At 39.8% G+C, this 26,914-nt stretch overlaps 1 protein-coding gene across 6 annotated transcripts in view; it reads left to right on the top strand.

The window, feature by feature from the left end:
- The window catches only part of GCH1 (GTP cyclohydrolase 1), an 82,116-nt gene that overhangs the window by 521 nt on the left and 54,681 nt on the right, over positions 1 to 26,914 (top strand). For 5 of the 6 annotated variants that reach the window (XM_049612758.1, XM_049612760.1, XM_049612757.1 and 2 more), the window contains exon 2: positions 25,944 to 26,053. In XM_049612758.1, the coding sequence (XP_049468715.1) occupies positions 25,944 to 26,053 (110 nt within the window). Of the gene's footprint in view, positions 1 to 39; positions 4,264 to 9,264; positions 9,310 to 10,434; positions 10,680 to 17,882; positions 17,984 to 25,943; positions 26,054 to 26,914 lie in introns of those variants that run through there. The other variant, XM_049612759.1, reaches the window with a different exon arrangement.

Genomic DNA, 26,914 nt, shown 5'->3' on the forward strand with positions numbered 1-26,914 from the left:
GGCTGCTCTGGCTTGCGGGGCGCCGAGTAGGTGGCGGCGGGAGGCGCGCGCCGGCTCCGGGAAGTTTCCGGAGTTGCTTCACTCTTGGCTGAGTGAACCCAGTGCTGTCCCTTCCGCACCCCGCCTTCTGCGCTGGCCCCGCTGGAGAGAGCCCTGCGCGGGACGCATTTCTGGCGCCCAGGGAGGCAGCCGCCTCTCCTCCCCAGGGGTCCGCGCAGCAGTCCTTGCGGGGTCCTCCCTGCCTTGCGTGCAGCCGTCTCCTTGAGACTCGGGGCGCTGGGACCGCGGTCACTGAGCTCCCTGCCAGGTGGGCGGCTGGAGCCCCTTTTGCCTGAGCGTCCAGGGCCGGATGCTTGAAGCACGTGCTGGACCCACACTTGCCAGGATTAGGATCACCTGGCGCTTGCGGAAGGGAGGGCTTCCCAGGTCTTTTTCTCGAGGTTTCACTCTTTGATAGATCTGGGGTGAAACTTCGGCTTCGTCTGCTTGGAGGCTGGGGGTGATCCTTTGTGGCAAACTCAGAGATCCGCACTCTCACTGACTTGCCTGGGGGCACCCGGGTCTTCGGAAAGGTGTAGTTTGTGTCCACATCAAGTTCACTCCATCTCAGGAGGTTCCCAGGGTTTGAGGCGTGAGGTTTCTCGGGCGAGTTTGCTGTTTGAAGCCCCCGCCCCCACTGTAAAAGCTCAAAAGCCAAAGAGCTCTTCCCTGGGAGTCGGGAAGTTTTGCTGAGCTCTGGGACCCGGAATCGGAGTACCTCTAAGCGGGGTTTGCCCAATGCTATCCGTGCTTGAGGCGGGTCAGGCTTTCACCCAGAAGGCCAGAAAGCTGTAGGAGATGGGTAGGGAGAATGGAAAATGAGGACTTCGCTGCTTATTTGCTGGGTGAACGGTGTTGGTCTTCACAAAAGAGAAAGATATAGTCTGACTTCTGCAACTGGGACCAAGGACGTTGTTTTCCAGTTCAAATCTTCTGTGCCTCTTGGTGACATTTATTTATTTGGCCTGAGAAGTCTCTGCCTTCATCATGTCTCAAGGAATAACAGTGCTGCTTTGCAAGGTAACTCCCTGTCCCTGTTATTTTCTTGATCAAGTATCCGGCGACTCACCCAGTAGATCCTGGGAAGGACAAAGTTATTTTTTGCCCAGTCTTCCACACCCCAAAGGAAGGGTGGGAAATCAGTGAGAGAGGGGTGGGGCCCCAAAAGGAAATGATACTACACACTAAAGCCAAGAAATGGGCCTCTAGTTCTGTGTCCAAGTTCACTTTTTTACCTCTTGATGGAAAAATTTCTGAGACTCGAGCAGAATTTCAAAATGCAGAGCCTGAAGAATAAGCAATCTGCATTTGGTGAATATTCTGTCATTCGATGATCTTCCACAAGGTAATGAAGAAACCTCTTTTAGGGTCTTGCTCATTCTGTCTCTTGTGGACACTGAATACAGTCTCCTCCATAACATGGGTCAGACTTTGGGAATCTCTCCAAATTCACAGGAGGGGTTTCTGACTCCAAAGACAGGTCACAGAATTACCTAACCCACAAGGTTTATTTAAACAAATGGTGAGCAGAAGTTTGTCTCATGAGCCGTAGGGCTAATGAATCCAAAGAACACTTCCATATACCTTAGAAAATTGTTTCAGTAAAATGTTAATTTATTACTTAAAAAGGTCTCTGGACCTAGAGACAGAAAGTAGATTAGGGGTTGCCAGGGCCTGGGGAGGAGGATAGAATGGGGAGTGGCTGCTTAATGGGTTTCCTTTTGGGGTTATGAAAATGTTCTGGAACTAGAGAGGTGGTGATGTTTGTACAACATTGTGAATGTACTAAATGCCACTGAACTGTACACTTTAAAATGGTTAAAATGATGAATTTTATGTATATTTTACCGTAATGAAAAAAGTCCACAGACCATTTAAGAATTATTACCAGCCATTAATTGAATATTTTTGATGCTTTAAGTGCTTTCTGTGGAGAGTCTTGGTTAATCCTTAGTTTTGAGATAAACACTGTTCTCTTATCCCCATGATAAAGACAATGAGGTAGAGAAATTGACAGCTTCAAGTGGTAGGGCTGGTGTTTGAATTCCCACAGCCTGAATGCCAAACTCTTACTTCCTTTCTTATGTTGCTATCTTGTGTCTTACCTACTAAGTATTTCAAACTGTGAGTTGTGACCTAACCATTGGGTTACCAGCATAAAAAAAGGTGAGGTAGGGGCGCATGGGTGGCTCAGTTGGCTAAGCACCCAACTCTTGATTTCAGCTCAGGTCATGATCTCACAGTTCACGAGTTCAAACCTTGTATCCAGTTCTGCACTGATAGCTCAGAGCTTGCTTGGGATTCTGTCTCCCTCTCTCTCTATGCCCCTCTCCTACTTGCTCTCTCTCTCAAAATAAATTTTAAAAAACTTAAAAAAATAGGTGGAGGGGCGCCTGGGTGACTCAGTCAGTTGAGCATCTGACTTCAGCTCAGGTCACGATCGATTTCATGGTTTGTGAATTCAAGTCCCACGTCGGGCTGGATGCTGTCAGTGTGGAGCCCGCTTCGGAATCTGTGTCCACCCCCCTCCCCCAGTCCCTCCCCTTCTCTGCCCCCTCCCTACTTGCGTTCTCTCTCTCAGTAATAATAAACATTTTTAAAAAATGAAGTAGGTGGAGTAGAATGGGAAAGATGCATTTATAACATGAAGTAAGGATACAAGTTGTGAGGAGCTTTTGAGTCCACTTTAGAGGTATATATTTTTTGGTGCGTACTGGCTCCAAATGTTAATATATTTCTGAACTGTGGGTTGTGGTCAAAGGTTTGAAAGCCTCTAAGGGATCACACTTAAGGAATTAACATCTATTTCTTAGAGGTACAGAAGACGGAGAGGAGAGGACAACGAGGATGATGCTGAACTTAAAGGAATAAACTTCAAATGGCAGTGGTCCAGATAGTGGGCCAGCCTAGGTGGGAGAGAGAAGGAAGGAGATTTTTAAGTCTGTAGCAAATATGGCAGAGACTAATAAAACAATTCTGCACAATCTCTAATTTTTATTTCTTTAGAGAGCATAAGTCAGTGACTACTATAAATTGTTTTGGATAGAAACAAACTTCTTTCAAACTCTCACTTTTATATGCTTGTAAACAAGATACTCTGTATTTTTATATCTGTCTATATTAATTCCTGGTTAATGGTATTGACTTCAGTGTTGTAAAATAGAAAATTCCCCAAATTATTCTCCGAATTATTTTTTGTTTCTCCTGAGTGGACTGATGCTAAATTCTGGTGTTCTGGGGAATTTGTCATTTCTCCCTGCACTGCCCCTTCTCTCCATGACCTCTCCTCTACATTCCAGTGTGTACCTTACCATGGGTACATCTTTGATCAGCGGGGATGGGGCTATGTGAGGGTTGTGCAAGCCTCCTGGTTATTGTTCACCACTGGGCTTTAACTTGTAGCCTGGGAGGGAGTTCTGAAAGAGATACTGTCACCTCTCCCAGAAACTGGCTCTCTCTTGAATCTGGCATCACATGGTGATTCTTGGACCAGCTCATCTTTATCTGTTGCTGTCCCATTTCCATTTAACCAAATCCTAGTTTTTGTATGTATTCAGAGTTTACCTTGATGATGTCTCCTTTCTCAATAAGGGATCTTTCCTATATTTCCTATATTTTACTCAGAACCTTAATTGGAGGGTCTACTATTCTCTGGGGTTCTTGGTCGTCTTGTCCCTGTCTGTGTCTGACCCTTTCTATTCCCTGTGCCCTCCTGGGTGTAAATGGCAATAATTCTTGAATAACATTATCTACTAAAGGTTAAGTGCATGTAACTTGTCTCATCAATTGTCCTCTTTATGAGTTTATGGGAACACTCAAGAGTCTTGACTCTTCTGTCACATTTTTAGTTAAAGTAGGTTTTAGCTTGTCTTATCCAGGATGCCAAAGCAGTTTTCATAAATCAAGTTGACAGTGTCCCAAATTTTGAGCATGTGTATAATGTAGCATGAGGAGATGGTACCACAGGTAATGAACTTCTTAACCCACCAGGGTTGAGGAGTCTTGTCCCTGCCTCAATCATTTTCACTGCAAGATTATATCTATTCCTTAAAGATAATACAAGGCAATTAGATACTTTGTTTATACAAAAATGAGTCTTAGCCACTTCGTGCTGAATGTGCTTAGCACTTACAAAGGTTTTTGTTTTTTTCTTTTTGAATCACAGATTTTTGTGATTTAACAAATCAGACTGATGAAGAACTAAAAATTGTAACAATTTATAAGGTATGAATGGGAACAGAAAGTCAAATTTTTTACTATCCCTCCCATATTGTGGGTGAAGGGTGACTTTACGTCCCAAGTTTGAAAGTATATTAAAGAAAACTTAATCTCATCATTGAGGTGCTATTTTTGGATGTATGTAGTTCATCTAAATCTTGATTCACTAATGATTTTTGTTTTATTTTGCTAATGAATACTTATGTAGGACTTAATTCTGTTTATTGCCAGAAAGAGTACTATGAATAAAGAACTAAAAATAATGAGGCTGTTGGAATATATGACTGGAATTGGGGAGTAGTCAAAGTTGATTAAAGCTGTTAAGAAGTCATTGGGGTGCCTGGATGGCTCAGTTGGTTAAGCGACTCTTGATTTTGGCTTAGGTCATGATCTCCTGGTTTGTCAGATCTAGCCCCTTGTCGGGCTATGTGCTGACAGGCGTTGGGATTCTCTCTCTCCCTCTCTCTCTGCCCCTCCCTTGCTCACACTGTCCCCCTCTCTCAGAATAAATAAATAAACATTAAAGGGGAGCCTGGGTGGCTAAGTTGGTTAAGTTCAGCTGAGGTCATGATCTCAGGGTTCATGAGTTTGAGCCCCTTATCGGGCTTTCTGCTGTCAGTGCTGCCCATTGCTGTCTGCTGCCCACTTCGGAGCCTCTGTCTCCCTCTCTCTGCCTCTCTTTCTCTGCCTCTCTCTGTCTCTCTCAAAAATAAAAAAAAAAACATTAAAAAAAATGAGCATGTTTTTAAAAGCCGTTAAGAAGTCATTGAGAATAGACGAGAAAAACTTGCCCTAATGGTTTCTTTTAAAAATATATTATCTATAAACAATTTTTCTGGCCTTGGAGAAAAAAAAAAAATCCCTATACATACCTTTAAATACCAAACAAAGCCATCAAATTAATGCTTCTCTTAGTTTCATTGGCTGACACAAAGTACCACAAATTGGGATGTTTAGAACTGTGAGACAGTAGAGCTCTGTTATTTAGAGGCTAGAAGTCCAAAATCAAGGTGTGGGTGCAACCATACTCCCTCTGAAAATTGTAGTGGGGAGAACTTTCTTTGCCTCTGCCCAGCTTCTGGTGGTAGCTATCAATCCTCAGTGTTTGCTCGCATTATTCTAATCCCTGCCTCTGTTGCTGTCCAAATTCTCCTCTTTTAAAGATACCAGTCACCTCGGACTGAGTCCACTGTAGTCCAGTATGCCCCGTCTTAGTTACAGTAATTGCAGATGTAATTAGCTTATTTCCATATAGGTCACATTCTGAGGTATGAGGGTTTAGGATTTCAAGGTATCTTTTTGGGGAGGGAACACAATTCAACCTATACCTATACCAGTGCTAAATACGATTATTCAAAATACCGACTGGCAATTTTACAGTTTCATTTAACAAATTTGCTGAGTGCCAGGCCCCACACTGAATGCTAGGAACACAGGATGAGTGTCTGCCCTTATGGAATTTACAGTCTTTTGGACAAAAACAGATAGTCATCAGAATCACCTGAGTGAGTGTGTGTGATTACTGATTGAGGGATGTAAGGATAAAGAGTGCTCAAGGAGAGCACTTAGCAAAGGGGTTTATCTGTGTTGGGAGATAGAAGCAGGGAAGCCTGAGCTGACATCTGAATAACAACAGACACTGCTGAGGATTTAACTAGGTGCTGAGTCCTTGACATGCATAACCTTTGTTGCCTTCACAAGAGCCCTAGGGGGTAGGTGATATTATTCCCATTTTATAGGTAAGGAAACTGAAATACAGAGAGGACCTGTCCAAGATCCTATCTTGAAAGTAGCAGTGTTGGGAGGATGATAGAGAATAAGAGTCCTAATCTCTGACATTCTGTTTAATTTTACTAATAATATTTAACTGATTTATTTAACTCCCCCTTACCCCCTTCCCTCTCCTTCTTAAAAAATTGCTGTTTTCTTTGTTCAACTCTTGAAACTCCTTCATGGCTGGGTATTCCCGCACTGATTTATTTGCAGTATACCCCTGTAATTTGATCCCAGTATTAGGTTGAGCCAGACTGCAGTATTAAAATTTGCCAGGAGAGGGCAACTATCTAATCTTTGATGAATCTTAGATTATGAGTCCTGGATTATATGAACCATTCCTAATTCCCGTTTATATAAATGAATATATTCCCTACGGTTCTACATTCTCTATTGAGTTTGTGGTAATTAGAGGATAATTTGTATTGGGCTGATCAAAGATTTTGTGAACTGAGGTAAATTTGTTACAGTCAGGGCTGAGAGGACATTTACTCACTAGAATTTTGTCTGATAGCCTCAGTAGCAGTTTTTTAGACTCTTTTGGAGAAGAGGGACTGTTTGTACTCATCATTGAATCCCTAGCAAATTGCCCAGCACATGTGGACGACTTGATGAATGTTTGAATTTATTTCATAAAGACAAAGGCCCCTTCTTAACTCTTACCTTTCTTCTACAACGCTCCAGACATAGGTGCTCCATAATACTGGCTGTTTTATACACTAAAGAAAAATGCAGAGGATTTTTCTTTATGAAAGAAGCTACAAGTTGTTCCAACTGCATCTCTTGAATACTTTAGGCCAGAGGACACCCTTTAGACATATTTGTAGAGTCATAGAGTCCTGTACCTGCAGAAACTCACCTGTTGGGTGAGGTAACTGTTACAGCCAGCCAACATATTATTTCAAGGTATTGAAGTGACTGGCCTATTCCCCTGGCACATAAAAATTATCATGGGGAGGGATCTCTAGAAAATCTGTCAGGATTGTAACCAGTTTTTAAGATATTATATAAATGTTCAAATGTACACAAAATTAGGATAAGATAACGAGCTGTGTGCCAAGTGCCTTTTACGTAGCCTCAACTGTTAACATAAACATAGGTTATCTTGTGTTATCCCTTCTGGCTCCTATACCTTCCATCACTGACTTATTTTAAAGCAAATCCCAGATATGTCATTTCATTGATAAATACTTCACTATATCTAAATTATAAAAACCTAAAAATATTATGCTTGAAATTAACATAAATTCCTTACTTTAGAATATCTAACCAGTGTTTACATTTCTCTGATTTTCCCACAGGTGTTCTTTACAAATTGGTTTCTTTGAATAAGGATTCAAACAAGATTCACACATTATATTTGATAAATGTCTAATTCTCTTTTAGTTTGTTACAGTTTGATATTCCTTTTTATCCCCTAATAACTTTTCGAAGAAACAGGGTCGTCTGTCCTATAGGATTTCCTACATTCTGGGTTTTGCTCATTATTTTCTCATGATTTAGTTTAACATGTTCCTTTAGCTCCTGTATTGCTTATATACTAGTAGATTTAGAGGTATGCCTCGCTGCCCCCACACCGAAAATAACTCTTAAATTTAGTCAAGAATAATTCAGAGGTGTGGCATGGGCTTCTGTCAGGAAGCAGCTAAATAATCTAGTTGTCTTATCTTTTTGTGATGTTACAGTTGATCAACTTTAGGTGTTAACAGCCATTCAGTAATTATTAGAAGTTGCAAAATAATGATGTTTGGTTCTTTAATTCCTTTTGGATTTGTCGACTGGAGTTTTATAAAGAAGGTATAGGGGAATGCTTTAGGCTATCTTTGCAACTATTTAGTAAGTTTAAAAGTATTTAAAATAAAGCTTAAAAATATATAGGTTGTTAATTTCTTTAATTCTGCAGTGGCTATCTACCTCGTTGTGACTCAGTCTAGAAGCCATAAAAGAAAATAATTAAACTTTACATAAAAACTATGAATTTTCACATATGAAATATCAATACAAATGAAGTCAAATGACAGAATGGGAGGAAATATTTACAATTCCTATCAGATGGCAGGATAATCACACTAATATAAAAAGAGATACTAGAAATTAACGTGAGAGAAAGGCCAGAAACACAATTGAAAAATTGGGAAGACACGTAAGCAGACAGTTCAAGAGCCAGGAAATACAAAGAATCTTTAAACAGTTGGAAAGATGCTTGACCTCACCCTCAATAAGGGAAATGCACACAGACTCCCACCAAGATACATTTTTTTCCTTGTTAGATTGTCAAAAGTTCAGAAATTTGATACCCTATTATGTTATTAAGGTGATGGAGAAACAAATACTGCTGTTGAAAGGGTAACTATCCTTATGGAGGATAATTTGGCAACATCTGTCATATATAAACTTATATATTCTACTTGAAAATCCTGCCTCTGGGAATTTATCTTAGGTACTTGTACACACGAAATGACATATGCTCAGAGTTCATCACTGTAGCGTTGAATGTGGAAGCAACCTCAATGTCTAGGCCCCTAGAATGGCTAAATCATGCAGAGGAGTTATATTTTGTAGGAAAAATTGGGAGGGGGCATAGTTACATGTTGTTTATATTCATATTAAGAATTGGAGGATACACAAGTGCTTACATGTTCATCAGGAATATGAACTGGGGTAACAGATAAGAGTAGAAGCAAGACTTTTCACCATTTTCAGTTTTTGATTTCTGAGGTATGTGCATTTATTTTCAAATAGATAATTCAGTAATATTGTGGCGGGTGCCTGGGTGGCTCAATCGGTTAAGAGTCCAACTTCGGCTCAGGTCGTGATCTCACGGCGTGTGAGTTCGAGCCCCGCGTGGGGCTCTGTGCCTCTGAGCCTGGAGCCGGCTTCAGATTCTGTGTCTCCCTCTCTCTCTGCCCTTCCCCCGCTCATGCTCTGTCTCTCTCTGTCTCTCAAAAATAAATAAAACGTTAAAAAAAATAGTATCATGGCAAAGTTGTTTCAAATCTAGGAGTAAAAGAAATACAACTTTTCCTAACTACCTAGCTAACGAGAAAAATCTGGTAACCGAAAATGTTTACCCTGAAATTAGAGAAAAATAGTTGGACATACAGATTTGTGAGCTTGATCTTTGTTGTGATCGTTACTACATAGAGACTGAGTTTGAATGTGATCTTGTCTTTTAACTATCTGTATAATTACTGGTATATCTCTAAACTTTGTCGTTTTCCCCTTTTTGTAAAGGGTGGTAATACCTGCTTTGCCTGGGCTCTTCTAAGAATTAAGAAGGTATGTGAGAAAGCACATGATACTTCATCTAGTCCTTCTTTATGGTGAGGAAAAACTGTAACATTGGATTAATTGAGAAGTGTTTTAAGACTGTGGGACACTTTGGAGCCCTAAGCCCACAGACATGCTGTGAGGAAGGTGTGCCACATGGAGTGACCACAGGTGGGTGTTGTGGCTGATGGCTGTACCTGAGGTCTCCCCCAACAGCTAGCATTGAAAAATAGACAGGGGAGTAGATTCCCCCAGGTGATTCCAGCTCCCAGCCATTTCCACTGATGCCACAGACACTGAGGCATAGAGGCCAGTCATCTTCTCTGTGTCCTGTCTGGATTCCTGACCCACAGAATCCAGGGACATAATAAAATCGTTGTACACCACTAAATTCTGGAGTGTTTTGTTATGCACTAAAAGCAACTGGAGCAAATTTTTAGATGAGGGTGGTTAGATTTGCATTTGTACAGAGGAAGAGGGAGGGACTTAAATAAGCCAAGAGATGGCATTATGGTTTAAGGCCAAGATTTAAATTTAAATTTAGATTAAAGGCCAGTGAATTATCAGTATAAGGCTGATACCTGAAGCGAGGAGAGTACCTGGGCTCCTCACAATAGTGATAGGAGATGGGTGGCCTAAAACTTTAGAAGATGTCTGCATTTAGATAGTAAGAAGAATGAGAGAAGAGCCAGCAGACAGTCTTAAAAGGACATATCAGAAGCAGGAGATCCAAGAGTGTGTTGGCAGAAAATGGTTTTAAGAGAGACAAGGAACAAAAACTAGAGGTCATGAGACAGTTTACTTGAGCCAGATTACCTGGCTTCAAATTCTGTTATTTGTGAGCAGTGCCTCAATTACCTCATCTGTAAAATGGAGCTATTAATAGTACTCATGCATCTTATAGGGTTATTGTGAGGATGAAATGAGTTAGTACACAAAAAGTGGTAAGGGCAATGCTTGCCATACAGGAAGCTCTATAGACATTTTGTACGCGTTAGCCATGAGGACTGAGATTTGAAGGGGATGGTGTTAGTAGTTTCTATAGCTTAATGTGGTCAGAAGCCAGCTTCTAGGATGTTAGGGAGTAATTCTGGAAAACAATAAAATTTTGAGGTATCTTTTTCTGACTGGCAGGATCAAGTGAGTTTCCTCTTGATGTGTATCAAGGCATCAACATGCTGGATGCTGGATGTTGCTGAGTGAAACCCTTAGGTGTCAGAGAAAAGCATGAACCCAAAACTCTGGGAAGGTGGGCCAGGTGGTATACATGTGATCTCACATGATATGCCTGTCAACGTGAAGGTTAGACCCATTCTAAAGAAGTGGAAACTGAGGAGGCTCATGCTATCACTTGCCAGAGGTCACAGAGCAGAACCGAGGTATTTGTGACTACAGCGCTCATGTTCTAATCGACATCATGCCCCCTCAGGTTTAAAGTGTCTATGTTACAATTTTATATGAAGATCCATTTATATGTGAGGATCATAATACATAGGAATCTGCTTTTCTTCCTGAATTCTAGCAAGGAGAAAGCCAAGTAGATTTATGTTTGAGGCGTTTCTTACTACCCTGACTGAAAGAGATTTCATGAAGTTTTTGATTAGGGAAATTCATGAATAATGCAAAAATCTTAGCTAAATTGTGTTCAATTCTAAGGTGGATTATAACAAACTTTTCCCTATTTAATCCTTTGAGGGAGATATCTGAAGACCAAAATTTTATATATTTTGTTTAAAGCACGTTGACTTGTGTTGTGGCCATTTTGTATTTTATATATGTGAGTCTTTTAATAGTTTTATTGTTTGGAAACTTTTCTGTTTTAAGTGTTAGTTTTTAGGGCTTGTACCTTTTGTTAAATGCAGTTATAAATAATATTTCATTTAAAGTAATTTTATCTATAACCACCAGGTATATAAATTTCAGAGATACAAACTTACTTTGACACCTTGAACAATTAGGCAAATATACTACAACATAATTATGTTCCACCTGTGCTAATCTATCCAAATTGTGTTCCCTATTGTATATTTGCAACCTTATCTAAATGGATACACTTGCATGTTGTATGTTCTTTTTTTTTTTTTTTATTTGTTTGATTCTTATTGTGGTAAAATATACATAACATAAAATTTACCATTTTAGCCACTTGAAAAACATTTTTTTTTACATTTATTTATTTTTTTGAGAGACAGAGACAGAGCACAAGCAGGAGAGGGGCAGAGAGAGAATGAGACACAGAATCCAAAGCAGGCTCCAGGCTCTGAGCTGTCAGCACAGAGCCTGACTCAGGGCTTGAACTCACAAACCATGAGATCATGACCTGAGCCAAAGTTAGATGGTTAACTGACTGAGCCACCCAGGCACCCTGTAGTACAGTGACTTCTTAACTGGTTGCCTTGCCGCCTAGCTTGTTCTGCTCCATTCCATTACTGCCAGTGTAATTTTACTAAATTGAATAGATCACTTCCTGCTGAAATACTTAACTGATTTTTTCTGGTCTTTCCTCACCATGATTTGAAGTTTTGTAGTATTCCATCCTCTTGCCTGCATTTTTTTTTTCTTCTGTTGCATCACTGTCCCCTCATGAGAGGCAGTTTACTATTTTAGTTTAGTGCACAGTCTAGCTTGAAGAACCACTGTGTCTCTTCCCACAATGGAGCTGTAGATCGAGGCAGACATTCTACCCAAGGCTTGTTTGTCTGAAATATTTGGCCCTTTTTATCTGTTGTTCTCTTCCTCTAATTTTTTTTTCACTATCTTTTTTTGGTTTTGGTTGCTCACCATGAAGATCCCCACCCCACCACCCATTTATTAACAGCCATTGCCTCTCTAGAGTCTGAACAACAAAGCAGTTTTAGGTGAGGAAATTGCCCATTGCTGAGTTTCTGCATTGAAGTCTTTTGAGATCCAGTTGGTCCAAGTGCTGTTTCAGTGAAGAGCTTTGCCAGGAACATATGATTCTTGCTCTGAGGTATGATATGTTTTATGTACATAGATGAGTGTTTATTTTTCTAAGTAGGAATCAGAACCCAGTTCAACAGAGGCCATTGACAAATGTCCCAAACAAGGAAGTTCTTAATAACATAGCTTCAAATGCAATCGTATCTATTTTATGGTAAGTGGTTCATGAGCAGCAACGAAGGGTGGTAGGTGCTGGAATTTAACTGATATTGGGGACTTTGCCAAAGAACTTATTGACTACCCCTTCAAAATATAAGTGCTTTTGAGGGCGCCTGGGTGGCTCAGTCGGTTAAGCGTCCGACTTCAGCTCAGGTCATGATCGCACAGTCCGTGAGTTCAAGCCCCGCGTCAGGCTCTGTGCTGAAGCTCAGAGCCTGGAGCCTGCTTTGGATTCTGTGTCTCCCTCTCTCTCTCTGCCCCTCCCCTGCTCATGCTCTGTCTCTCTCTGTCTCAAAAATAAATAAAAACATTAAATATATATATATATATATGTATTTAATATATATTAAATATTTTGTTAATGCACAGGCAATCCTGGAGGTGTGCCACTGATCGCCACCAGGAACAACTTGCCTTTCAGCAGCACAAAGTGCTTAGCTTACAGCTTCCAGCTGCTAGTGCCCTTGCTTTGCCTCAGTGGAGGTCATGCTTATTCCATGCTGTTTTTTGCTTTCATTTTGATATCCATTTCTTTCTATTCCTCCACCACCAACATAATTTGAGGGTGGGGCTCTTTACAAGTGAAGTACTTTATTATTTCTAAATTTTTTTAATGTTTATTTATTTTTGAGAGAGAGAGAGAGAGAGAGAGAGAGAGCGCTTGTGCAAGTAGGGGAGGGGCAGAGAGAGAGAGTTGAGACAAAGAATCTGAAGCAGGCTCCAGGCCCTGAGCTGTCAGCAAACTCACAAACTGCAAGATCATGACCTGAGCCGAGGTTGGGAGCTCAACCGACTGAGCCACCCAGGCACCCCACAAGTGCAGTACTTTATAAGAGAGTCAAGTGTTTCAGCTTTATAGTTAGTGTGTTAGAAACTGTGTTCACTGATACAATCCCAAGGTCCTTTTGGTGTTTCTTAAACTATTTTAGTGCATCAACAAACTCATCCTAGTATAATGGGAAGAACAACTAGTCTAGACTAGTCATAGCATCCCCACTAAGTAGTTTATGACCCTAGACAAATCCCTTGCAAGGCTTTCTGGGTCTGGTCTACAGTGAGGGGCAGTTGGACTAGGAGTCCTTGTACTATAGGTGTGCTTGTCAGTATTGCCTCATCGCTCGCTGTGTTGACTTCCAGCAGTTGACAGGTGAGGTCCTACTAAGAATCTCAGGCTTCTTTCGTTGCTAGGGGTGCTGATTTCCTTTGAAATGTTTAAGCCACATAGAAGTTTCTATGGTAACACATCTCTTTTTCTTGTCACACACATTTTTGAAAAGGTTCTTCATGCTGTGGTCTTCTAACCTATGGCCCCTTTGATTAGACAAAGCCCTTATTTAAGGACTTTTTCCTCAGGAGTATTGTAGATACTTGTAGAAGAAAAAGCAATTGCTAGTCCTACTAGCTCTTGAGGTGTTAGTCTGTTAATAAGGTTTCATATCAATTAGAAGAGGGATTGTTGGATTATTTGGTAGCACAGTAATAACAAGGAAACAGTGTTTTCTGTCAGGATTGTGACATTTTATTTTACTTTTGATTTTTTTATATAAAATTTTCAAACACAAACATAGACAAAATTGTATAATGGACAGCTATGTACTTACTACCTAGATTCAAAATTAACATTTTGCCACATTGGCATGGTCTATTTTACAGGGAACAAATCAGAGACCTGTATTTAGAGGTGAAATCTCACCTTAGCAAGTGTTTTTCTTCTTAACCACTTACACTGTCCTTAGCAAAATTAACTATTAATTTCTTCATATGTTTTAATACCTAATCTACATTCATAACAGTAGAATTAATACCTAACTCTGCACCCCCAGTTGCCCCAAATGTCTTTTACTTATGACTTGTTTAAACTAGGACCCACTCAAGATCCATATATTTGCATTTGATTGTTAGGTTTTAATCCAGAAGATTTCTTGTTTTCCTCTCCCCCACCCTGTGACACTGATTTATCCAATTCTCAGTTGTCCTATAAGATCTTCCACCTTTGGGATTTGTCTGCTTGTTTTCTTCTTGTTTTCATTTAACTTGTTTCTATCTCTTTCATATTCCTGGAAGTGGAAGTTAGGTCTAAAGACTTGATTAAATTCCAGGAAAACCATTTTAGCAAGAATGCTATTTTCTTCACACCATATCACACCAAGAGACATAAAATATGTGGATCTTGAAGACTTAAAGACTGTGGTTGGTTTGTAAAAGCGATTCTTTACTGGTTTCCTAGGATAAACTTCTATAGAGAGGTTCTTTTTTTTTTTTTTTTTTTTTTTCAAGCCTTTTTATTAGTTTGAAGATTTAATGGGATTCTCCTTTCCCCTGAACTGTTCCAGTTTCATTTCAAAAAGTAAAGGTCAAAGTAGCATTAAATTACAGAATTTTTCCTCATATAAACCAAATAAATAGTTGGTAAAACAGTATTTTGCAACCAATGTGCACCAGCTCTGGGCTCTGGCAGCCTCTGGGTATCAAGCCATTCTTTCTGTCTGTTCTCTTGAGCTGGCAGGTACCTTGACACTCTTCTCTTCTTCAACCCCCATGTTTATCACTAATATTACTTTTATTTTAAAACCTCAGATTTGTTCTCTTTGTTTCCTTTGCTGTCATTGGCTTTAGGCCTGTCACCTCATGGCTGACTGAAGTGCAGCAACTTCTGATTCTGGTTTCTTGCCTCTGGGCTCTCCCCCTTGAGTCCATTGTTCTCATAGGTCAGGTTCAGACTCGTGGTGGCTGGTGATAAGGCTCTCATGTGTAAGTCAGAAGACAGGGGGTCAAAATCCAGCTCTTCATGCCAACAGGTACACTCTTCTTTAGCAGGCACTTAATGTTTCCAGATAGAGCATCAGTTTGCCCATCTGTAAAATGGGGAATGATAACTGTTTTGACGACTGAAGAATAAGACAGGACTTGAAAGAAGTCATGAGCGAAATGTAAAATTCAATTTTATGTGCTCGGAAATAGAAGGGCATCTGTTTCTGCTGAATGCATAGACCCACTCAGGCAGTCAACTCTACCTTTTGTTGTTTCCTGTATTTCTGTATTTCATTTCCTATAATATCTCTCTTCCTTACCCCCTCTGGAAAACCCTCCCTTCCTTTCCTTCAATCTGCCCTTAAGGCCTGGATCAAATTTTTATGCTCAATATAGCTGTATGTTTTCTCCCAGCTTATAATTTTTCCTTTATATAAACTATTGCTTCTATAGTTTAGCTTCTAGGCATGCCTTCCATTTTGGGGGGCTGAGTTTTTAAAAAATTCTAATATAATTAATGGACAGTGTTATATTAGTTTCAGGTGTACAAATACTGATTCAATGATTCTGTACATTACGGTGCTCCTCATGATAAGTGTACTCTTAATTCCCTTCACTTATTTTCTTATTTCCCCAGATCTTAAGTTTCTTGAGGTCATGTTTGATGTATTTGTGTCCAGCTCAGAAACTAGTACAGAACTTCCCATGAAAACTTGATCATGTTACCCTTGAAACTGATTTATAGTGAGAGCTGGTGGTATGTAGGACCCAACTGGTTTCTTAAATGGCTGATATTTTTCTAGGATATGGATATAATTTTCTTATGTGAGGTCCTCCTTCCTTTACTTTTCACTGGACCTCTGGAAAGTTGGCTCCAGCTTCTTTGCCTAATCTCCCCATCCTGTTCCCCACCTCACCATCCAATCTCTCACTCTCTGTTCCAAGCCTCCTTCTCCAGCTGGTGTGCAGACCTCACAGTGTTCCACAGGAATTGTCATCCTCTGAGTTGGTGACTATAGTGAGGGTTTATGGTGGGGAATTAACATTGCCAACTGTTCAACCTTGCTAAACAGCAAATTAAGGCCAGTAGTGGGTCCATTTTTAACCCTCAACCTCTCTCAAAAGCCTATGCTCCCAGCCCAACTGGTCATCAGAATTGCTTGGGTTTTTAAAAGATTTAATCATCCTGGTTTCACCCCAACAGCTAGTGAATCAGATTTTTCAGGGTAGCTTGAGAAGCTGTATTTTCCAAAGCTCCCTATGATTGGCCATATGTGGGATCCACTGTTCTAAAGCGTGATCCCTTTTCCCTTAATCATTTGTCAGTAATGATGGTGGCTTGCACACCCTGCTGGTACTTATTTGTTGGATAGGATTACAGATGGTTCTATAACATCCATCTGTATGATATCTCTTGGCATAAGTGAATGTAGGATGATAAAGGATGAGCCTATTAAAGGCTTCTGAAGCAAATGGATAGTTTATCAGATTGGTGTGTTCTTTCTTTAGAACTGCTGTGAACCAGACCTTGTTACCACCATCTGTTTTGTAAATTCCATTTACAGTTTAACAGCTGGATTGTGAAAGATATACAAAATTATCCAATTAAAAGACTATATTTGGCAAGTGTGCATCCTTTTTTTTTAAATGACTCCTTGAATACACTCTTATTTCTTTCCTTAGATAGCCTTTTAAGGCTCTAACTTTTGTCTACCACAAATTTTCAGAGTAGTAAACCGAGACCAGAAGGAAGTTCTTAGGCTTGGAGGCTTGGATAACTTTGGGAGTTAATAATGTATAGGATTGATAGCCTTGAGTTTTATCCTTAAAAAAAATCTGAATAGTTTAAAACAGGTGCTTTTCCCTACCTCAGTACTTAAAGCCACTAGCCAGTACCTTTGCGCATCTCAAAAGGTGACTGACCAGTAGGAGTGGGTGGATAACTTGTGTTGTAATTTGGCATTGATTTCCAACATCCCTAGAGTTGTACAAGCCAAGAACCTGGGAGTCCTGTTAAATTCCTTCTCCAAAAACCATTCTCTTACCTGTAGTGATCCTGTAGCCCAGGTCACAGTCCATACAAAGTCCAAATGAGAACTTGGGTCTCTGGACTTTTAAACTTCATCTTTTCTAATTTACTGTTATGCTTTTTGAACCACTGCGTGTATGTGGTTTTCTAGGGGCCAGTTAAGTAATGGTGTTTAGGTAGAGCAATTTGTGTACTTCTATTTTCTTATTTCAGTACTTCAATATCTTATAAATAAACTACAACAAACATTGTTGTAATTAGGAAAAAGTCTTGGTTATGTTATCATGTGAGAACATGCCCTCAGCAACAGACATTATGTTCATGACAAGCCCAGCTAAGAGGATGGGAACAGCTTTCCAGGATTGCATTTGGCAAATAAAGGAGGCACATCAAGGGGTGCCTGGGTGGCTCAGTCAGTTGAGCATCCAACTTCAGCTTAGGTCATGATCTCGTGGTTGGTGAGTTTGAGCCCCGCGTGGGGCTCTGTGCTGACAGCTCAGAGCCTGGAGCCTGCTTTGGATTCTATGTCTCCCTCTCTCTCTGTTCCTCCCCTGCTCATGCTCTGTCTCTCTCTCTCTCAAAAATAAAGATTGAAAAAAAAAGGATGCATATCAGTACTATTTTTAACGCAACCAGTACATTTATTTCAATAGCCTTGGCTACATTTTTTTTTTTTTTACAGTTTTATTGAGAAAAAAGTTGGCATGCAACATTGTGTAAATTCAAGGTGTACAACGTGTTGGTTTAATACATGTGTATATTGGAATGTGATTACCACCATAGGTAGGTAATATTTCCATCACATCACAAAATCACTGTTTCTTTTTTGTGATGAAAACATTTAAGATCTACTGTCTTAGCAACTTTCAACTATGTAATGCAGTATCATTAACTGTAATCAAAAAGGTGTGCATTAAAAAAGGAAATACTCTGTGGGGTGCCTGGGTGACTGTCAGTTAACTGTCCGACTTTGGCTCAGGTCGCGATCTCACGGTTTATGAGTTTAGGCCCTGCATCGGGCTGTCTGCTGTCAGCACAGAGCCTGCTTAGGATCATCTGTCCCTTCTCTTCTCTCTCTCTTGCTCTCTCAAAAATAAATAAACTTAAAAAAAAAAAACTTAAAAAAATACTGTGCATTAAATCCCCAGAATTTCTTCACCTTTAACTGGAAGTATGTATTCTTTGACCAACATCTCCCCATCTCTCCCACCCTCCCAGCCCCTTATAACCATTATTTTACTCTCTGTTTCTAAGAGGTTGGCTTTTTTTAGATTCTATATGTAAGTGACAGCATACAATATTTGTTTTTCTCTGACTTATTTCACTTAGCATAATGCTTGCAAGATCCATCCATGTTGTCTTGGCTATATTTTATTTTTTAATTTTTATTCATTTATTAACTTATTAAAGCTTATTTATTTTGAGAGAGAGAGGGAGAGAGAGAATCCCAAGCAGGCTCCATACTTAAGCACAGAATCCCATGCTGGGCTTGATCCCACGAATTGTGAGATCATGACCTGAGCCAAAATTAAGAGTCTGACACTCAACCAACTGAGCCATCCAGGTGCTCCTGTTTATTTTCTAAGATATTAAGTAATCCTTGCACCTACTATGGGTCTCAAACTTAACAACCATGAGATCAAGAGTCACATGCTCTAGTGACAGAGTCAGCCGGGAGCCCCTTGGCTATATTTTAATTGCTTACAAGCAGCGTGGGAATTTATCTCTGCCAGGGATGACAGAAATGAAAATTTGCAAAATAACCAAACTTTTACTTTCTCTGCAATGCATTGGATCTTTCCTGCTGACAAATTCGCAGTTTATGAAATAAGTTCACAGAGCAAATCAGAGCTGTGCCACAGCTCTGCCTACTCCAGATGGTATGAATGGTTGTCTAAAGTCATCTTAGTTTCCACCTATGTCAGTCTGTGGAATGTTTGAGTTCATGCTTATTTCAGCCAAGTTTTACAAATGTTCGCTCTATCTTGTTAAGCGCAAGAAGCTATGTGTGTTGGAAGTGCTAACAAGAGGTGCACCATCATGATGGAAATGAAGGCAGAGAGGGTGATTTTCTTCCATCTTTTAATTTAACATTGCCCTTACTTGTAGGACAAATTTTTCAAACAGGAGTAGAATGCAAAATGTTTTAATGCCACACTGAAGGCAGAAGAAGTCTTTGTTTTAATTGCAGAGTGTGATCAAGGGAAGTTTCTGGAGTTTGCAGTGTTACATGAAGCAGGCTCAGTCTTTCCTGTGTAATGCCACTCTAGCATCAGAACTTCTATGCAAAGGTAACCTCAGGGTTTTTGCTTCCCCCCCCCCCCCGGGAAAAAAACCCAGAACACCAGCATGTACATGAACAACGCAATTAAAACAATTTTCAACATTTTTTAAAACGTTTATTTATTTTTGAGAGAGAGAGCATAAGCAGGGGAGGGGCAGAGAGAGAGGGAAAGAGAGAGAGAATCCCAAGCAGGCTCTGCACCATCAGCACGGAGCCCGATGTGAGCTCACACATGTACACTGTGAGATCATGACCTGAGCTGAAACCCAGAGTCAGACATTTAACCGACTGAGCCACCCAGGTGCGCTCCAAATTTTTTTAATTAATGAAATGCATCAAATATATAAGAAAAAGGACAAAGAATTAGTTTAACCAACATTCATCTGGTTCTAATAAATATTAACATTTTGCTATAATTGCTTTGGAAAATACAGATAAGTTTCATAGATACCTCTTTCTGATCCTGTTCTCCTCCCTCACAGAGTTAACCGCTATCCTGAATTTGATCTCTACTCTCATGCCTATTTTTGTACTTTTTTAAATTTTTTTTTTAACGTTTTTATTTTATTTTTGAGACAGAGAGAGACAGAGCATGAATGGGGGGGTGGGGGGCAGAGAGAGAGGGAGACACAGAATCAGAAGCGGGCTCCAGGCTCTGAGCCATCAGCCCAGAGCTCGACGCGGGGCTCGAACTCACGGACTGTGAGATCGTGACCTGAGCCGAAGTCAGACGCTTAATCGACTGAGCCACCCAGGCGCCCCTGTACTTTTATTTCATATGTATGTCCATAAACAACATGTGGTTTTTGCTTCCACTTCATTTAAAGGATATTACTGTGTGTATCTGCTATTGCCTCTAATACTTGCTTTTTTCACTGGACTTTGTTTCAGGAAATAATAAATTCAGCTTAGATTCACTGATTTTCATGGCTGGGCCATATTTTATTATATCACTCTACACAGATTGTGTAATCATTCTTCTGATGTCCATTTAAATCCCTAATTTTGCTATTACCAATAATGCTGCAGTAATATTTTTTCTGTTCCCTTGGCCACATCAGTTTTTTTGGAGTCCTTTCTTTGAAATCTATCTTAAGGAAGTAAATCACAGGGTAGAGACTGACATATTAATTGGATAAAATGGAAAATTTGCGTTTAATTCTGGCTCTGTGAATGGCATATAGGGTACTGTGCTGAAACTTCATAAAGTCTTAAGCTACAATGCCTGCCTCCAAGGTTGGGAGAAATTACAGACATAACGGTGGTACCAGGAGGTATATGACGTAAGAGCCCAATGCTGGTTGAGACAGCTCTGATGTTGAGGGGTTTGGGCCAGTAATTCAGACCTTTCTCCACTAAGTCAGGGTGGCTGTTAGCCCCTTAAGTTGATTTAATTCCAGCCAAGAGCAAAGAAACTTTTCCTGCCTTATTAGTTGTCACTGTGTTTTGCTGTCTTAGTTCTAAAGTCAGTAGGCAGATAGGTCGCCTGGGTGACTCAGTTGGTTCAGTGTCTGACTCTTGATTTCAGCTCAGATCATGATCTTACCATTTGTGGGTTCGAGCCCCACATCAGCCTCTGTGCTGAGAGCACAGAGCCTACTTTGGATTCTCTCTCTGCCTCTCATTCTGCCCCTCCCCTGCTCGTGCTCTCTCTCTCAAAATAAATAAACTGAAAAACAATTTTTTTGAATAAATCGGTAGGCAGACCCCATTCTCTTTCTTATCTGTTAGGGTGGATGTACATTCAATGTTCGAAGCCTTCTTCCATTGTCTATTAATGCTGTTCTCCAGGAAGCTGCATCAGGTGTGAAATTCTGGCTTCCTCAGAGATCTCTAAATTTTAGTGCTGATCACCAAACATCCTAGATAATGCTAATTCCTATTACCATTCGTTAAAAAGAAATTCCATTAGATAGAATTTTTCTTTTGTGGGGAATCTCTCCCAGAGGTTTCCTGTTACTCCTACCCCCTTTCACCATGGCAGAAGCAGTTCTGTGTTTCTTATATTGCTGTGTTTGAGTAGGAGCATTTTGAAGGTGTGAAGATTCTGTGTAGCAGCACAAAACATGAATACAAGTTTAATACAGGGGCTCTTGGGGTGCCTGGGTGGCTCAGTGGGTTAAGTGTCAGACTTCAGCTCAGGTCATGATCTCACAGTTCGTGAGTTCAAGCCCCACGTCAGGCTCTGTGCTGACAGTTCAGAGCCTGGGATCTGCTTTGGATTCTGTATCTCCTTCTCTCTCTTCCCCACCCCCACTTCCACTCTGTCTCTCTCTGCCTTTCAAAAATGAATAAACGTTTAGATAAAAAATCTACAAAAAAAATACAGGGGCTCTCAAAGTATGGTTCCCAGACCAGGAGAATTAGCATCTTCTGGGAACTTGTTAGAAATGTCAATTCTCATTCCCACCCAGACCTACTAAATCAGAAATTCTGGGACTGGGGTCCAGTGATTTGTGTTTTGACAAGCCCCCTGGGGGAGTCTGAGAAGCACCCTGCTTCTGAGGGTGCTTAAACAGGTACATGGGCTCCTATTGTGGACCTGACTAACTGTACTTTCAGGAAGGGATTAACTACTTAAAGGATGGCTGCCCAGCAGGGTTATTTGTTGTCATTGCTTAATCATTAATGACACGAGCAAGGTATACCTTTACATTTTTCTTTGTGTGGTATTGTAATAGACAAACCTTCAACTTTTGGAGGCCCCTTCAGTTTTCTTTGTTGGTTATGACCAAGAGTAGGAAACAGAATGCCATAAATCCTTGTTTCCAGGGTTACCTTCTTGCTGCTGATAACAGGCAGGAAATTAAAACAATCTGTGATAGTGTTTTGTTCTTATTAGCCACAGATGGTAGCTTTCAGATATGTTGGAGCAAAACATAAATAAATATAGCAGGGAAACTTCATTATTGAAGAAAAATGATTCAGCTAGGTCAAGTTTATAGTCTGGGTTCACTTTCACGAAATGGGATATAGGCAACATAATATTGTTCCATTACCACAAACCATTAAGATTTATGGGGGTCACTGGGTTTTTTTCTTTTTGGCTTAATTTTAAGTATGTAAAACATTTACATGATTTCAAAGTCAACTGTGTAACAAATCATATTTAAAGATGTCTCACTTCTATCCATATCCCTTCTCTCCTGCTTTCTTAGTCCTTTATGCATAATCATTTTTATTAGTTTTTTGATTTATTCTCCTAGTGTTTCTTTTTGAAGATAAGCATATATATGTTTATATCTCCCCCATTCCACTTTCTTTACACAAAGGTTGCATGTTATTCTATATTCTTTTAAGATTATTTTAAAAAGTTAGCTCTACTAAGGGATAACTTAAATTCAATAAAATTCAACAACTTCATGTGTACAATTTGAATTTTGACAAATACATACAGTTGTGCAACCACCAGTACAATGAAGGCATAGACTCTTTCCATCACCCAAAAAGGTTTTCTTCTACCCTTTTACAGCCAATCCTCTCACCCCTCTGGTCCCTGCTAAACCATCTGTCTGCTTTCTCTCACTATACTTCTCTTTCCTAGAATTTCAGACATACTTTTTTTGTGTGAACGTATATGACTTCTTTCACTATGTATATAATTCTTTGAAGATTCAGCCATATTAGTACATATATAAGTAGTTATTCTACTTTATTGCAGAATAGTGCTCTATTGTTTATACATTCCAGTTGATGGGCATTGTCCTATTGCTTTTTTTTCCTTTTTATTTTGAAGTGACATTAGACTTACCAGAATACTTACAAAGACAGTACAGAGAGTTTCTATATACCATTGCCCCAGCTTCCTCAAATGTTAACCTCTCCTATGGCCCATGGTATAGTTATCCTTTCTTAAGAAATTAATATTGGGGGGCGCCTGGGTGGCTCAGTTGGTTAAATGTCCGACCCTTGATTTTGGCTCAGGTCATGATCTCACAGGACATGGGTTCGAGCCCCACGTCCAGCTCTGTGCTGAAGTGCGGAGCCTGCTTGGGTTCCTCTCTCACCCTCTCTCTCTGCCCCTCCCCAGCTTACGCTCTCACACACTGTCAAAAATAAATAAACTTTAAAAATATTTAACAAATTAATACTGGTACAATTCTATAAACTACAGACTTTGTGTGGATTTTAGTTTTTCCAGTGCATTTAGTCTTCATGTTTCTTTAGTCTCCTCTAATCTGTGACAATTCAGTCTTTCCATCTCTCTGTGTTTTTTTTTTTTTTTTAATGTTTATTATTTTGAGAGAGAGAAAGTATGAATGAGCAGGGGAGGGGCAGAGAGAGAGGAAGAGAGAGAATCCCAAGCAAGTTCCATGCTCAGTGTGTTGCCAATGCAGGGCTTGATCCCATGAACCATGAGATCATGACCTGAGCCAAAATCAAGAGTCATTTCCTCAACCAGCTGAGCCACCCACACACCGCCCCCCCCCCCCACCCCCGTGTCATTTTAAGAGTGCTTGTTGAGGTATTTTGCAGAATGTCCCTCAGTTTGTCTAGTAATTAGACTACAGTCACACGCTTCAGGGGAAGAACACCACAGAGGTGATGTGCCCTTTTCATATTTTACCAGAAGCTACATGTTATTACTATGTCTTATTACTGGTAGAGTTAAACTGGATCACTTGGTTTGCCAGGTTTCCTCGGTGTAAAGTTACTATTTTTTCCTTTTCTGTAGTCTGTCTCCTAGAAGCAAATTATTGCTTTTTAAATTCTGATGTATATTAGTGTGCATGGGACACATAGTTTAGCCACTCCCTCAACCTTAATTATAGTAACAGTAATAACAGCAACTACTACTTAATCCATCTGCATACTTCTGAAAACATGTGGATTATCTTATTTAATGCTCAGGATACTCCTAAAAATGTAGATGCTTTTTTCATGTCCATTTTACAGCTTAGAAGACTGAGGCAAAGAATAGTCTTTCCAAGGTTCAACAGCTACTTAGTAATGGACCCAGACACTAACTTAGCCTAACTTGAGGACCAGCTTTTAACATGTGCCATATGGTAGTTGTCACAACTTAGAATGGGGATGCTCTCATTCTTTGTCAGAGAAAATGAATGCTTCTGTTTGATAATTCTTTTGTTCTTTAAGAAATAACTTTGTTTGTTTTACTTTCAGGGTTTTCTTGTATGACTAAGGATTTTAATAAGCTATGCATGGCAGTAATATTACTTAAAAATCTTGGAGAAATCCAGGATACTTTGGGGAGCACTCAGGGCCTATTTTTAGACTTCTTCCAGAAATATGACTGTAGGTTAGGGCAGAGTATTCAGAATAGAAAACTGTTTTGGGCGAAGTATTTACTTCAAGGATGACACTGATCCTTTTCTTCCGTGGATTTTTATCAGCCTCTTCTACCAGGGGTGTTGTGTTTGTCTGTGTGTGTCTAAACCTTGCATATTCACGTTTGTTGACCACGCTAATGACTTTTCCACTCCACAATCAAATGTGTCTCTGAATAGCCTGACTCAGGGGATGATAACTGGTTCGGTGATGACTCAATATCTGTGAGCCTCTATTCTAGCAACAACGGAGCCACTGAAGGTCAGGCTGTGTGGGTGGACGTTTGCACTTCCCTGTGACTCACACTGCAGCCTGGCTTTCTGAGGGGAGATTAACTGTAGGTGGCCGCAAAACTCTATTCACCTCCTCCCCGCTCCGTCTCATCCGTACTATGTAGATGGGTATCCCCGGATCCTTGAAATACTACGGCTTGGAGTCTTGAATGTATGTAGGCTGCCATGATGTCCAGCTATCAGTGCACGTTTAAAAAATAAAGCTTTTATGTTTTTAAATGTCTGTTGTATGCCTGGCCATATGTGCCAGAGTCCAGAGGTCAAAAGCTAATCTGGGCAGGCATATACATAAAAATGATAGCATTTAGTACCTTAGGGAAGAATGTAACTGCTTAGAATAAGTCTTGTGCTTGCATTCAAGAATTAGTAAATTTTATGAGTAAACAAGTATTTGGGGGATAGATAATGTCGAGTTTATGGGTGTTGAGATCTGGCCTCAGAGGTTAGATGGCTAAGGACTTCTGGCCTCATAAGTTAGATAAGGTTTTCTACACATCCACTATAGAGAAAGTGTTAGGTACAAGAAAATATAAAGAAGAAAAGGAAAGCAGCTCCCTTTCATCACCAGAACTCTTGTTTTGCATATTTCTCCCTTTCTCCTTTTCTCATGCAGCAGACACATTTGTTTGTAATCCTGCATTTGTTATGTAATATTATATAGTTAAGGGTTGTTTTCATCATTTAAAGAAAAAGACTGCTAATTTGGTGGGAGAAAAATAACTAGTTTTAACGCATTTTTCCTTAACATTTTAGTTAGGATTAACATTTTGTCTTTGTTGACTGTCAATCTCTGTTTAACCGTGGAGATTGTTAGTTTTTCTACTCTGAATCTTTCTGTAAAATTGGAAATGTTACTAAAGCAAGCCTCTGATTTCAGATGTCCTAAATGATGCTATATTTGATGAAGATCATGATGAGATGGTGATTGTGAAGGACATAGATATGTTTTCCATGTGTGAACATCATCTGGTTCCATTTGTTGGAAAGGTAAGGGTTTTTTCTGTTTCCTGTTAATTTTAAAATATAACAAACATTTTTAAATTAGGATTATTATCTTTAAAATCATCACCTGCTAATTCCTAATATCCCAGATATGTAGAATTACACATAAACATTTACTCTTTATCAACCTGACTAATCTAATAATTTGAAATTAACAAAACAAAAACCAAGTAGCTGAAGGTCCTCAGGGCAAATATTTCATAGTAAGTACCATGGTATTGGTTAAAATAATGAGATAAAGTTGCCTTTTTTTTTTTAAGGTAGCTGCAGCAGACTCTGAAAACCTTTGCTTTTTATTTTGACTAAATAATGTTTGATCCAAGATGTACTTTTGTGTAATACGGCATGAGCAGCAATGATTGCAGAATTTCTTATGGCAGAGGTCATAGTATTAGTGGACTTTGTTTCTAACTCTTTCTGTATTAGGAACAGTGATTCTAATGCAAGCTGCTTAATATTATCTAGCTTGTTGCACTTAAGCATATCTTTGAAACCATGGATGTAGGACCAAAAGTAGTCCTGTCCTCTCTGTCCCATTATAATTTTATTTTATTTTGACTTTTTATTAATAGTTTTTAAACAGAAGACTTAGCAAATAGTGTTATGAATACCTGTATACCCATCACCTAAATTTAATGTGTTAACATTTGCTTCACATTTTTTTTTTGTTAAAATATTTCATTTTGGGGGCACCTGGGTGGCTCAGTCAGTTGAGTATATGACTCTTGATTTTGGCTCAGGTCACGATCCCAGGGTCCTGGGATCAAGCTCCGTGTGGGGCTCTACACCAAGTGTGAAGCCTGCTTGGGATTCATGTGTGCGCACGCGCTCTCTCTCTCTCTCTCT

Source organism: Panthera uncia (assembly GCF_023721935.1).
Source record: "Panthera uncia isolate 11264 chromosome B3 unlocalized genomic scaffold, Puncia_PCG_1.0 HiC_scaffold_1, whole genome shotgun sequence".
NCBI classification, from domain to species: Eukaryota; Metazoa; Chordata; class Mammalia; order Carnivora; family Felidae; genus Panthera; species Panthera uncia.